General features: G+C 40.6%; 1 protein-coding gene across 6 annotated transcripts in view; it reads left to right on the top strand.

The window, feature by feature from the left end:
* Positions 1-13,235, top strand: part of scaper (S-phase cyclin A-associated protein in the ER) — a 108,877-nt gene that overhangs the window by 59,322 nt on the left and 36,320 nt on the right. For all 6 annotated transcript variants that reach the window (XM_077211148.1, XM_077211146.1, XM_077211142.1 and 3 more), the window contains one exon: positions 3,152-3,267. In XM_077211148.1, coding sequence (XP_077067263.1) covers positions 3,152-3,267 — 116 coding nt within the window. The remainder of the gene's footprint in view (positions 1-3,151; positions 3,268-13,235) is intronic.

Raw genomic sequence — 13,235 nt, 5'->3', positions numbered from 1 at the left:
TTTCATGTTGGCTAATTACACAGACACATCCAGCCCTCCTTCCCACTTAACATGCACCCCAGACCCATACCCTTGTCCTGGCCAACCAGCGGGAAGTGCAGCTCCCTGGGCCCTTTGATTAGCCTTGCCTAAAATGGCCACACTTGTTAGCAATTGAATAAGATTGCTCAATCCATATAATTTAGATTTACTGTGCAGTTTTTTTTTGTCTGTATTGTTTGTAGCGGCATTGAAATGTTTAGGTTGCCAGAAAATTGCACGAGTGAAACACAGTCCCTCCTTAGTTATGTTAAGATACAAATGGTATGTTAACATTATTCCTGCTGTTGTAGAGGCATGCTGGTTGCAAATAAATAAACCTTTGGGTTTCTCTTCTGACATGGCCTGCTGAAAAGGCATATCAATGCCAGATGTCTTTATTGAGAATCGGAAGCCCCTGGCAGCATGTTAAAGTTGCACTTTTGGTTATAATGTGAAGAAGTTTACAACATTGTATGTCCTGTATATGATTTACTTTAATATTGCTGCACATGCTTTTCAATTTACACTAGGGTCAGTCTAATAAAACATAGGTCTGATGATTTATTTTGCCCAGAGACAGTAGAAATTGAAAGGCGTTAATGTATAGCTTGAAATTAGATTTTCTGAGGAACAGTTTTCCTCCACCTGTGATTGCCACTTGTTTCCGGGGATGCAGAGTACTCGACTATTTGTACATCATTATTCTACTTAAATAAAATACAAATGATTCAATATTATTTAATTACTATTGAAAATGAATACATGTACTTTTACTCAAGTACAGTTCAGAAGCTAAAATTGTCCTTTTTCCACCCCTCATCATTTTGTTTAGAACTTTAAGTACTTTTTTGCAGATTATCATGAGCTGCATCTTTGCGGTCAAATTCAGAATGTAGGTTAGCGTTTTTACTCAACTTTAGTTTTTACTCAGTTACTCAACGTATGGGTATGTCAAGAGTCAAAGTACCAAACTTAGTTACTTTAGTATAAATAAACCTAATTATATTTCTTTTTTATAACTCTGTTGCACAAACAAGGAAAGCTTTCTCCTTACTTTCTATATTGTATTAATTATAGCCCTTGCTAAGCATGCATGTCATTAAACTCTTTGTATCTCTATAATCTGATCATCTCAACTTCAATCACTTTCCTGAACTCCTCCAGATTCCAGGTACTTTGCTCAGTGTGGGGATCTGTCAATAAGCCAGCCAGGGCAAGGTTGAGACGCCTCCCTCTGGACTGAGTTCCACACGCCATCACAGTACAGGCCCCAGCTAACCCTTCCAAATGCCTCCTAAATAGGCCACCATGAGCGGCCAACCCTCCAGCCTTCGGTCGGTTTGACATGGCTTTGCTGCAAACCCACTCTATTTACTGTTGCGACCTGCGTTCATCATCACGATATAGGCAGCGAGGCACCATATCCGTCTTCACAGAGCTGTCAGTGAGCTTTTCTTAATCCCAGCCGCTGTTTGAGCGCGTTCCACCTTTCGTGTACCTGACAACAAGCTTGTTCCAATCTCTTAACCCTGGCAAGGGTTCAACCTTCTTTTTGCCACCGGATCTCCAGGAATGACTCTTTGGCGGTACCTGTGATTGACAGGAGAGGAGCTTATATGTAATTTTGCAAAGCGCTTCCTCTGTTTGCTGCTCAATATGTTCAGGCTTGTTGGCAGCCCCCACCATCCCCTGTACAAAAGCATCTCGAAGTGCCTGTCTTTGATTGCTGTCACATAGCGTACGAGAATCTGACCTCATTATATGAAGTAGGTGCAATGTTCTCTCTTCTCCTATTCTTTGCTCTCCAATCCTGCAAATAAATGACTCAACTGCTATCAATTTCAAATTCAGAGTTGTTGATTTATGTGTTGTTTTGTGGCAACATTGGGGTCGAACTCATCAGCAACCTCTGATGTACTTACTTCCTTTACTCAAAGTAAGGGAGCTGGGGAATTTTGACTCTAAACCGTATGACTCATTTAAAGGGGTTCCACTTTGAACTTTAAAGAATTTTATGATGCGAGTAAAAATGTCCCCTCTGTAAACAGTTTGATTTGAGAAGCACGTCAGTTAAATGACTGTTTTATGTCTCTTCTTTCTCAGAGACGCTCATTCGCTCCGTATGAGTTTCAGGCACAGTTTAGTTGACCCCCTCTTTAAAGTTTTACGGCTAGTATCTATGATAACCAACGACTGAAGGTTGTGTTTGAACCTTCCCTATCCTTAAAATTTGAAAACCCTCAAATAACTTTGAATTCATACCGGTCAATTACGTGACACATTTTTTGGCCTATATGTATATAAAAATATAACTTTTTTTACAGTGAGGTTGTTGTTTTTTACAAATCAAAGTCATATGGTGTGACCAACATGCTGGAAAAAAAAACAGGAATCATAGACAGGACCCCTGTAGACCCTCATGACTGTACCAAGATCCATACCTTTTTGTGACAAGACAAGGTTAATTCAGGTTTTGAAATGTCATGTGGTGCAAATGTCGAAAAATTAAATAATTAATAACTCATGATATTTGTAAAATAATTAAACTTTTTACTATTAAGAATCTATTTAAACATTTATTTGAAAATAATAATTAACGTGTACAAGCACACACATATGCTCACAAGGAAAATATTAAATTTTACTTGATGGGTACACCACATGACATCTAATTGAAACATTTGTTGAAAGCGGCCTACACGTTTTTCAAACAGGAATGCAAAGAGTACATTTCTAAGAACTTTCAAACATTTATTGTAAAAGATTTGTTGTGTCATCAACACTGTAGACTCGTGACGTAAAATGTTTCTTGTCCAGTCTAAATTGTGACTCATTCTATGTATTCCCTAAGCTCTTCTTTGTCAAACCAGACCACCCCTGCTTTGTGTGCAGATATGTACGTTTGTTGTCCTGCGTTGGTTTTTGGTTGCTGTTGGGGGGTTGGGAGGGGTTGTGCACTTTTGAGATTTAGCAGGAATTCTTTGGGGATCACTTTGTTTCAAATTTCACTCCAGCTCCCCTCTAGAAAGCAGGAGGTGGGCAACGAGAGGATGCCTCCAATGCAATAACAATGTGATACTTGAGTCTGCTCGCCTCTCCATGTTTGTGACTGTTTCTCTCTCTCTTTCAGAATAATGCAGATCAGGTAGCATTTCAGGTAGGAGGGGGTTTGACTGCTCTGGAACAGATCCTACAGGTTGTCACTGCGGCCTCCAGTCCCACTGCGGTCCCCCGTATTCCTCTCAAGTGAGTACTGACTTGAAGGTGCACAGGCTCACCTTCACATGGTGTCACTTTTTTCTATTGGGAAGTTTTAAAATGTTTATAATGATGTGGCATCTCAAAAATCATAGTTTAACAGTGAGACACAATGCAATGGCCTAAATAAATATCCATCCAGATGTTTTTTTCTGGCACTAATATAACATGTAACTGAAGTCGCGAGTCTTTTCTTCCCTGTTGTGAAAAGATTTAATGTGGGACTTGATTTTTTCCATTGGAAATTGATTGGATGGTTGTGGTTTGCTATTGGTGGATCTCATGTGAGTGACAGGTTGGCCCGCCCTCACAACAGTAAACACGTCATCAGAGCAGAGAACAGATTTCGGTGCTGGAGGGAGGGGAAGTTATTTTGATTAAAGATTGTTAAAAAAACAAAAACATCGCTGATGTGCATGGATAAATCTTTTATAATAAATACTGCAATATTCCATAAAAAAAATATTTGATGGTGACTTTAAATTCTTAATTTGCTGGCTTTTTTCAGCAATTATTGATATTTGAATTATTGATTGATTATAGTAATATTGTTGGCCTTTTTACCACTTTCATTGATGGTAATATAGTCAGAAAATCGCAGGAAATGATGTTGACTAGCAGGATTGGATCAGGAAACGGTAAGACCTCAACTCTGACTTGTTAAATAATTTTTCTTGAATGAACATATTGTACTCTCAAACACAAAACACTTTTTTTTTTCTTGCTTACAAATATTTTGTCATTTTCTGATCATGATTTGTGGTCTCCTTCCAATCCAACAAAGTGAATCCGGCTCAGCTGTTAAGTCATTTGCCTTCTTTCCAGTGCTCTGCATCACAATAACTTTATAATGAATAAGAATGTTCCTTGTTTAGAAAATAAAAAGCACGCTTCTGAATCATCCATTTCGCAGTCTTCCCTCAGCCCCTCGCTGGTATACAGAAAGCATATTTGTCCTATCCGTCACTTGGAAATGGGAATGGAGTTTGAATAGTGGGTCTGGAACTAGTGGCGTTGGCCAGTAGATAACCTCAGAGAGCGGCTGTTTTCACTAGAGAGAGCTCCTAATGGACTTCAATAGCCTCTTTGCCTTCCTCATTAGCATTTGCTGTTTTCCAAATCTTCCTTAATGGAGAAATGCTGCTTATATTTATAATGCTTTTACAGGCCATCTAGTGTTTATTGATTTTTCTCTCTCGTACTCTCACTCTCGTTCTCTGCGTCTCCTTGTCGTTCGGTCATTAATTCCAGAAAATTTCAAGTGGGCTATAATATTATAATGAATTTTTATGAACTTCAGTTTTTGAAGAGGTTGAAACTGCATTGTATTTGATTATAGGGTTAGTTCACCAAAAATAAAATCCAGTCATTATTTACATGCAAATGTCATTTCAACCCCAAATTTATTTCTTCCAGAGAACACAAAATTCAACATTTTTAATAACAAACCGGTCGCTCTGTTCCATGAATTTAAAGTGAATGGGGAGTGGAGATTTCATGCTTACAAAATGACAAAAACATCATAAAACTATTTAATATTACTATTGCACTATATTGTAAGTAATTGCACTATATATAATAAGTAATCTAAAGTTGTACAATATAGCTTTTCATGAGGAACATATGAAAATTTTGATCTTTTAAATGAATCGGCTGATCTGGTTCACAAAACTTGAATAATTTGTTCTGATCCAGTTCTCGGGTTCAACTCACTCGTGGCAGTTAACATCCCTGACAAAAGAAAATTATCAATTAAATTGTGATTTACATTTCGGCCTGTTCCTCACATAATGTGTGTATAATACATATATGTGTATAATAATCATATTTCAAAAAACTATATTAGTGTATATGGTCTACATCTATGATACTTTAATTGTTGTTTTGCCACCTTTTTGGAAGTTTGAAAGCTCCTTTCTACATTCATTGTACTGTAATTGCTTGGAAAGGACTGAGCAGGATGTTTTTTAAGATTGTGGTCCTTTTGTGATCTGTGGAAGAAAGAAACTCGTGGAACAACATGAGGGTGAGTAAATGATGACAGATTTTTTATATTTTGTGAACTGCTACTTTAAACGTGTGTGTGTGTGTGTGTGTGTGTGCGTGTGTGTGTGCGTGTGCGTGTGTGGCATGTTGGGTCAGGCTGTGCAAACACATCTACCGCCATCCTCCTCTCTTGTTTTGAAAGATCCACTTGACTCGCTCAGGAGGAGGTAAAGATCTTTGAGGCATTTCTGTCATTCTCTCATGTCCTGTGCAATCAGACGCTGAAGTGGTCCCTCTCTGAGGATAAAAGAGTAGCCTCACTTTCATGACTGAGGTTCTGCCCCGTCTTGACTCGACTCTCTGCGAAGCATGAAGCCAAATACAAAGGTTATCAGTAAATAAGTGTTTTATTCTCTAACAATCCCATTCTGTGCCAGTGCAAGCTTATACTTCCGTTCAGAAAACTTTTATCAACAAAATAATTTTCTAATTCATCTGTACACCAATAGGTCTGGGCAGTATAGATATCATTTTAATTATGGCTCGAGATGTTCCAGCTTCATGTGTTTGATTGATAGAATTTTAAGGTTAGGTTATATATATATATATATATATATACAAACACGCACACACGCATACACACACACACACACATATATATATATATATATATATATATATATATATATATATATATATATATATATATATTGTGGCGAGGGACGGCCGAGGGACGTGAGAGAACGGCGCGAGGCCGGTGGTGCGATTGCTAATGAGCAACACCTGTATAGCACACCGGTCTCGCATCTCTCACGGAGGAGCGGAAGCATGAAGGGGGAGCGACGACATTAATGATCGAGAGAGGAACAGGCCTGATTTTAGTTGTTCTGGTTTTTGTATTTGTGTTTTATTTTAGCCAGCAGTCGTCCGCAAGGGGCTGCTGGCCGTTATGTTTTATTTTGGGTAAGCCAGCAGTCGTCCGCGAGGGGCTGCTGGCGGTATTTTAGTTTGTTTGTTTTATTTTAAATAAAGTTTATTTTGATTGTTCGCCGGTTCCCGCCTCCTTCTTCCCTGAACATTGCTACACATGTGCCGAAACCTGGGAAGAGGGAGGAACGCGCTGTCAGAGAGTCCTCGCCGCTGTGGGGAATCCGCGGTGCCATCGAGCATGGTGCGCGAGTCGCCGCCGCTCGCCGTGGGCCGGAGCCTGCTGCCATCCGCCGGGCAGGGGAGGAGCAGGGAGCGGGGGACTCGCGGCCATGGACGCTCGAGGCGGTGCGCTGGAGTGAGTTGCCGGGGGGACGGCCGAGCTCGCTGCCGGCCGCCTGGGAGTTGGAGGGGCGGCTGCCGTCCGGGAGGGAGCGGGGGAGTCGCCGCCGCTCGCCGTGGGCCGGAGCCTGCTGCCGTCCACCAGTGAAGGGGAGGGGCAGGGAGCGGGGGACTCCTGCCGTCTGCCCTAGATCCCAAGGAGCCGTCGCCGTCCACCGGGCGGCGGAGGAGTGTCGAGCCGTCCACCGAGGGCTACCCAGCGTCACCGCCAGGCACCGCGGAGGAGATCGCCCAGCTGGTGGAGGACCATGATGGCAGCGCGTTGTAGGAACCGGACCATGTTTTTTTTTTGTTTTTTTTCCCTCTCTCCCCTCTCTCGATCTGTCGCTCCTCATGCTTCCGTCTCCGTTTCCCTCGGCTTGTCGGTCCATACCCCCCAGGGATCGCCGCCGCCGGGGGGGAGTAGGCACAGGCTCGTGGGTGCCCCCCGGCCTGTGAGGGGCGATGGGGGTATGTGGCGAGGGACGTGAGAGAACGGCGCGAGACCGGTGGTGCGATTGCTAATGAGCAACACCTGTATAGCACACCGGTCTCGCATCTCTCACGGAGGAGCGGAAGCATAAAGGGGGAGCGCGACATTAATGATCGAGAGAGGAACAGGCCTGATTTTACTTGTTCTGGTTTTTGTATTTTTGTTTTATTTTAGCCAGCAGTCGTCCGCGAGGGGCTGCTGGCCGTTATGTTTTATTTTGGGTAAGCCAGCAGTCGTCCGCGAGGGGCTGCTGGCGGTATTTTAGTTTGTTTGTTTTATTTTAAATAAAGTTTATTTTGATTGTTCGCCGGTTCCCGCCTCCTTCTTCCCTGAACATTGCTACAATATATATATTCAAACATTAAATTAATCAGTGCATGTTTCCCTGTAGTTTCTCATTAATTGAACACAAGTGTTAAATATATTCTTTATTATTCACCAATATAACAATACACAGCAATGTTTATTATTATTATTATTTTTATTCTATTTAAAATATAAATGTTTAAATTTAACATTAAAAAATAGATTTAGTTGAAAACAGTTTCTGCTTAGGATTGTTTGATGAAAAGAAAGTTCAAAAGAGCAGCATTTATTTGAACTACAACTTGAACTAGTTTGAGTAGGTATATTGCATCGGTTTTTTGGGGGTTTTTTGTGGTGTCCTAAATTCTGTTTCTTCCTCCCTTAATCACCCCATCTCTACCCTTATCACTGACTCTGTGCCCTAAGCCCATACGGGGCAGAACCTGTGATAACCTTTAAGAGGTCAGATTATTCCTGCATGTTTCCACCAGCTTCTCAAGACATGAGTGGAGCTCCAGGTGGCTGTAAACCCAAACTTGCCCTAGCGTTGATGATATTGCTGCCTGGCTGGTCCATCTGTGATACAGGAGATGGTGTCCAAAATATCATCTACGTCATTGTTAGCAAGTTCTGGGAAAATCATGAACTAACAACCACAAAAATGCTCTTAAATTCCAGACTTGCAATTTTGCATATAATTGATTAAATTTCCACTAAAATTGCAAGCTTAGACAATTCGCTGGAAGACAATCTGTCTCCGTGAGTTCTTGTCAGCAGTGACTTTTGCTATGGCACCAGGTGTCTGCGAAGGGCACGGCACGAGCAAATACGTGCTAATCGTTCCCCCTCATCTGCGCGCTTTAATGGTTGGCTAACCCTTACAGCAGCACTAGCTTATCTATGTACTGTAATGCTGCGTATCGATCGCCTCCTTTCAGATAAGCTGAGTGATTTACAAAAAAGAACAACTACGGAGATGCCGCTGTAATATTACCCCCATGGGAGAAGGATTCCATCTTGTTAGCATTACATTAATGGGCTAATTCCACAGCGAGGCTCCGTTAATGTCCCTGTGCAACCCTGCGGCTTGGAGCTGAGTGTTTTGGAGGGAATCAACGGCTAAGAAGGAAATGGGGTCGGATGTCTGGAGCAGGAAGGCCATTTTGTTTGCATGAGTAAACCAAGGATAGTGAGCCGCCCAGGAAACTCATGCAACAGCCTGAACATTAAGCCACTCAGTAGCTTTGAAAAATTATGAGATTTTGATGTAAAAAGTTGTATGGTCAGGTCGGTCAGTGCTTGTGTATCTGATTTATTTACGTTGAATTTGTCAGATGCTTGTTTATAAAGTTTGACTTGTTCGTTTTTTAAAAAAAATTAGAAGTTAATTAAATTATTTCATAAAGTGAAAATTTAAGTGAAATTATTCAAATTAATTTAAATAGTTTAGATTAAAGTTTTATAGAAAACCTGTTCAATTGGAATTCCCCTTAACTTTACTTTTACATTTAAAACATTCCATTTTTGCTGTTGATTTCAGAGTATGTGTATGACATATATGTATGTGTGTGTGTGTGTGTGCGTGTATATATATATATATATATATATATATATATATATATATATATATATATATATATATATATACATATACATGCACACACAAACACATTCTGTTTAGCTGTATGAGGAAAGATTTATGTTCAAAAATACAAGTGGACATGAGATTGGTCACACTTTTGAGGACTCGTGGCTTGACAAGTAAATAAAATACTTTGAGACTTGACTTAATCTGATGGCTTGCCACAATTATTTCAAGCAAAGGTAAGCCTTAGATTTAACAGATCGTTTGATGTGTGCAGCACCATGTGTTTAAAGATCAAATTAGTCTATGATGTCATTGCAAACAATGTATTTAGTGACATTTCAACCTTTAAATTAGTAGAAGATTATGCCCCTAGCATTGCTTCCAAAATGTTAAGGGAGACCAATCTCAAACCTACTATTCTCAGTTGCTATTAGAACTAGATGAATACTCATGTTAGTGTATTTCTACTCAAAGTTGGAGTTAGTGTACTCAAAACTCAACTCTTCCAAAACACTATTTGTCTGGGACACTGTTGTCATTATTAATATAATTTTTGATTTACTCTCAATATTTATGGAGCGTGTGAATGAATCCAGGAAAAGACAAGTCCCTTGTCTCCCAGTAGGGGCCACTGCTGAGGAGGAGAGGGAGAGGTCAGTGCTGTAAGGTAGTCACTGGACCAGACTGCTGTTAGCGTACAGAATGGAGCTTAATCCAGTCACACTGATCCCTAGAGCCTCACACACACTTACAAGTACACAGGTCACTTCCAAATGAGTTTCACAAATGACTTTTAGTAAAACTACTCCTGAACAGCAACAGGAAATCACAGAGGTCTTGTGAAATTTTGTAGCACTTGCGACTGCTAAACTGATTGCCCGACTCCGTTCGACTCAGGCTGTCTCACTTTTCTAAGTGGAAGTGAACGCATTGACGCGCCACTGCCTGTCACCTCAACCTCCGTGTCACATGACGACTAAATGTGCCGAGTGAAAGCTTCTCACAAACTCCCTCCAAGTGGTTTCATTTCAGGATGCCATTATGTGGCATGTCTATCTGCGTGCATGTGTGTGCATGCCGTGTGGTGCGTGACAGCTCGCCAAGACTTTTGCCCCAGCTTATGGCCAGCCTTTTGTGGAACGCCGGGCGGAATGGATGTCTTGGAATCATTCAGGATATCAGGAAAGATCAACGGCAGAATCAAATTAAATGTCATTTGGATTGCAGTGAAAGGAAGGATTGTTTGACAGGCGCTTGGAAAACAGATTTGCTCGTCACCTTTTCTCATCGGCTCCAGATCCCTTTTCTGTCCCTCAAAGTTTTTTTTTTTAACCACTTCCTGTTGAAAGCAGTTTGAGAAGTTAGACTGGCAGGCAAAGTCTTACCTTATAAAAGGGTGTCCAATCCTGCTCCTGGAGGGCCACCTTCCAGCAGATGTGTTGGAGATAAACTCAGGAAAGTGGCCCTCTAGGAGCAGGATTGGACACCCTGCCTTATGTTTTGTAAGATTTCCTTCGGATGAGACGTTAAACCAAGGTCCTGACTCTCTGTGGTCATTAAAAATCCCAGGATGTCCTTCGGAAAAGAGTAGGGGTGTAACCCTGGCATCCTGGCCAAATTTGCCCCTTACCTCTTCCCATCATGGCCTCCTAATCATCCCCATATTGACTGATTGGCTTTATCATTGTGTCTCCTCTCCACCAGTAAGCTGGTGTGTGGTGGGCGTTCTGCCGCAATATGGCTGCCGTCGCATCATCCAGGTGGATCCTGGACATTGGTGGTTGTTGACGAGATTCCCCCTTCCATATGTAAAGCGCTTTGAGCATCTAGAAAAGCACTATATAAATGTAACACTATTATTATTATTATTATTATTATTATTATTATTTGTCCAAACGTGTTGTGTTGCACAAGAATATAAATTAAACTTGAATGCACTGTCAGTCGCTTTGAATAAAAGCGTGAAATCCAAATATAGGGATTATACTGACAGATTTGGAAATGTGAGCTACTGACTCACAACTGAGGGCATTTTCCTGGTTGATAACCAATATACATGGATGACACTCAGAGACCTACACATTTACTCTAGGTCTCTGAAAAATTTTACTGTCACTAAGAGAGCACCTTGGGAAAACCTGCGTAGATGGACATTTTCTAACCATATCAAAGGATGGTTAAATTAAGAGAATAATCGCAATATAAACCTGGATGGCTACACCCTTATTAGAGTGGATCAGGACAATAGAGCAGAGGGAAATTCAATTGGTGGTGGACTCTATCTATATTTGGATAACAACTGGACAACGTAACAATATAAAATACTGGACAAGAGTTGCACCCGCGATTCTGAGATCATCTTGGTTGCAAAAAGTCCCTTCTGTTTACCCCAAGAGTTTGGGCAGATTACGGTGACACTTGTCTGTGTCGAGGCCTAATACTGATAAAATTACAAAACATTTCACTGATGCTTTGGAGAGGTTTGTGGACCAGCCAGTGTTTTTTCTTTGGGACTTTAATACTTGTGATATGTCTGCACGTCTTCCAGCTCTCCAGCAATGTAGCACATCCCGAATGCACTCTACGCATATCTTGGACAAATGCTTTGGGTATGTGGATGCCTATAAAGCCGTGTCGAGACCTGCCCTTTGAAAATCAGATCATAATGTTATTTATTTATTGCTGAAATACAGACAGAATATTTTAAGGGAGAAACCTGCTTTACGGAAGATGCAGCAGTGGTCAAAGGAAAGCATGGAAGAACTTAACTTTTGCTTTGAGACGACTGGCTGGCAGGTGTCCTTTGATTCAAGTAAAGATGTTTGTGAACTCACAGATGTTATAGCATTGTATATACAATACTGTGAAGATGCAATAATACCTGTAAAGACAGTATATGCCACATAAGGTTATACTCTAATAATAAGCCATGGTTAGCCAAAGAGTAAAAGCAATGTCTTAAAGGAGATATTGTAAGAGTTAAAAATAAAGAGAAGAAATTTATAACTAAAGTAAGGATAGCCCAAATCAATTTTAAGAATAGAGTCGAACCGCAACAACAGTTGCAAATTGAAGACTATGCCAGATTTGTTAATGAATGCAAATGTTTTTATATTAGATTTTATTTTATGGATGCTAAAAGAAAGAGTGAAGAGGTTCTTAAGCAAATTTAGATAGGTCCAGCACCTTTGTTGCTAGAGAAGGAGGCTGCATGCTTAGCTCATAATAAATGTCAATAAAGCCCCCAGCTGTCCCTGGTGGCTTAAAGGGGAAGGGTTTTAAAAATGTGTGAAAATCAACTCAAAAGGCCCCTTACACAGCTATTTCAGTAATATCTGCAATATTACCTATCCATAAGACATTGGGGAAAACACTACCTGAAAATTATAGACCAGTTGCATTGACTTCTGTCCTGGCAAAATGTATGGAAAGAATTGTTAGTAAACATGTTATGTTAACCACAAGTAAGATTTTTATATCCATTGCAGTTTGCATGTAGACCACACAGGGGGACAGAAAATACCACAGTTACTTTGATTTTATAGTAAAGCATATCCAGGACTCTAAATCTTACGCACGGCACTTTTTGTTGATTTTACCTCAGCTTTTAACAGTGCAGGTTCATTTGCTTTTATCACGTCTTTGTAATGTGAATATAAATTCTACATTGATATATGGATCAACGATTTCCTCTCAGGTCGACTACAGGGAGTTTTTATGAATGGCATATAACTGGTCTTAAATACAGGGGCACCACAAATTTTTTAAAACAGTGTATAAATATTATTTTATACCAGTGGCAGTTAGAATATGAAATGAAGGGTAAGCAACTCATTGTGAGAATAAATTTTACTTTGTGTATGTCTACAACTTTATGTTGTGTATTGTGTGTGTGATTGTGTTTTTATGAGAAGTCAAAGGAGAATTTCCACATTGGTGGACAATAATAAACTAACAATGACATCATTTGTGTTACTGGCCATATACAGGTTTGTCCGTGAATTCCTCCAAAAATTAAAAGAACGTTCATTTTGCTCTCCGAGGACAAGATTGTGCCAACTTTTATTGCAAAGAAACTACAACTTTAGGCCAGACAGACAGTCAAGGGGTGATCTCCCCCTCATCTCGAGTTCTTCTTAGCCATCTGCTTCCCTGTCTCTGTGCTAGCCTATGGATTTCAGAATGGGTTAAATGGCCTTAATTCAGTTCCAGAGGTCAGTCCAATGACCCCCATCCAGTCCAGAGGCCACCCAAGCTGATGAGCAACCCTCAGGG

The sequence above is a fragment of the Siphateles boraxobius genome, unplaced genomic scaffold (genome assembly GCF_051911475.1).
Source record: "Siphateles boraxobius isolate OS27281-9 unplaced genomic scaffold, OSU_SipBor_1 65, whole genome shotgun sequence".
NCBI lineage: Eukaryota > Metazoa > Chordata > Actinopteri > Cypriniformes > Leuciscidae > Siphateles > Siphateles boraxobius.
This window is presented reverse-complemented; position numbering and strand designations above follow the sequence as displayed.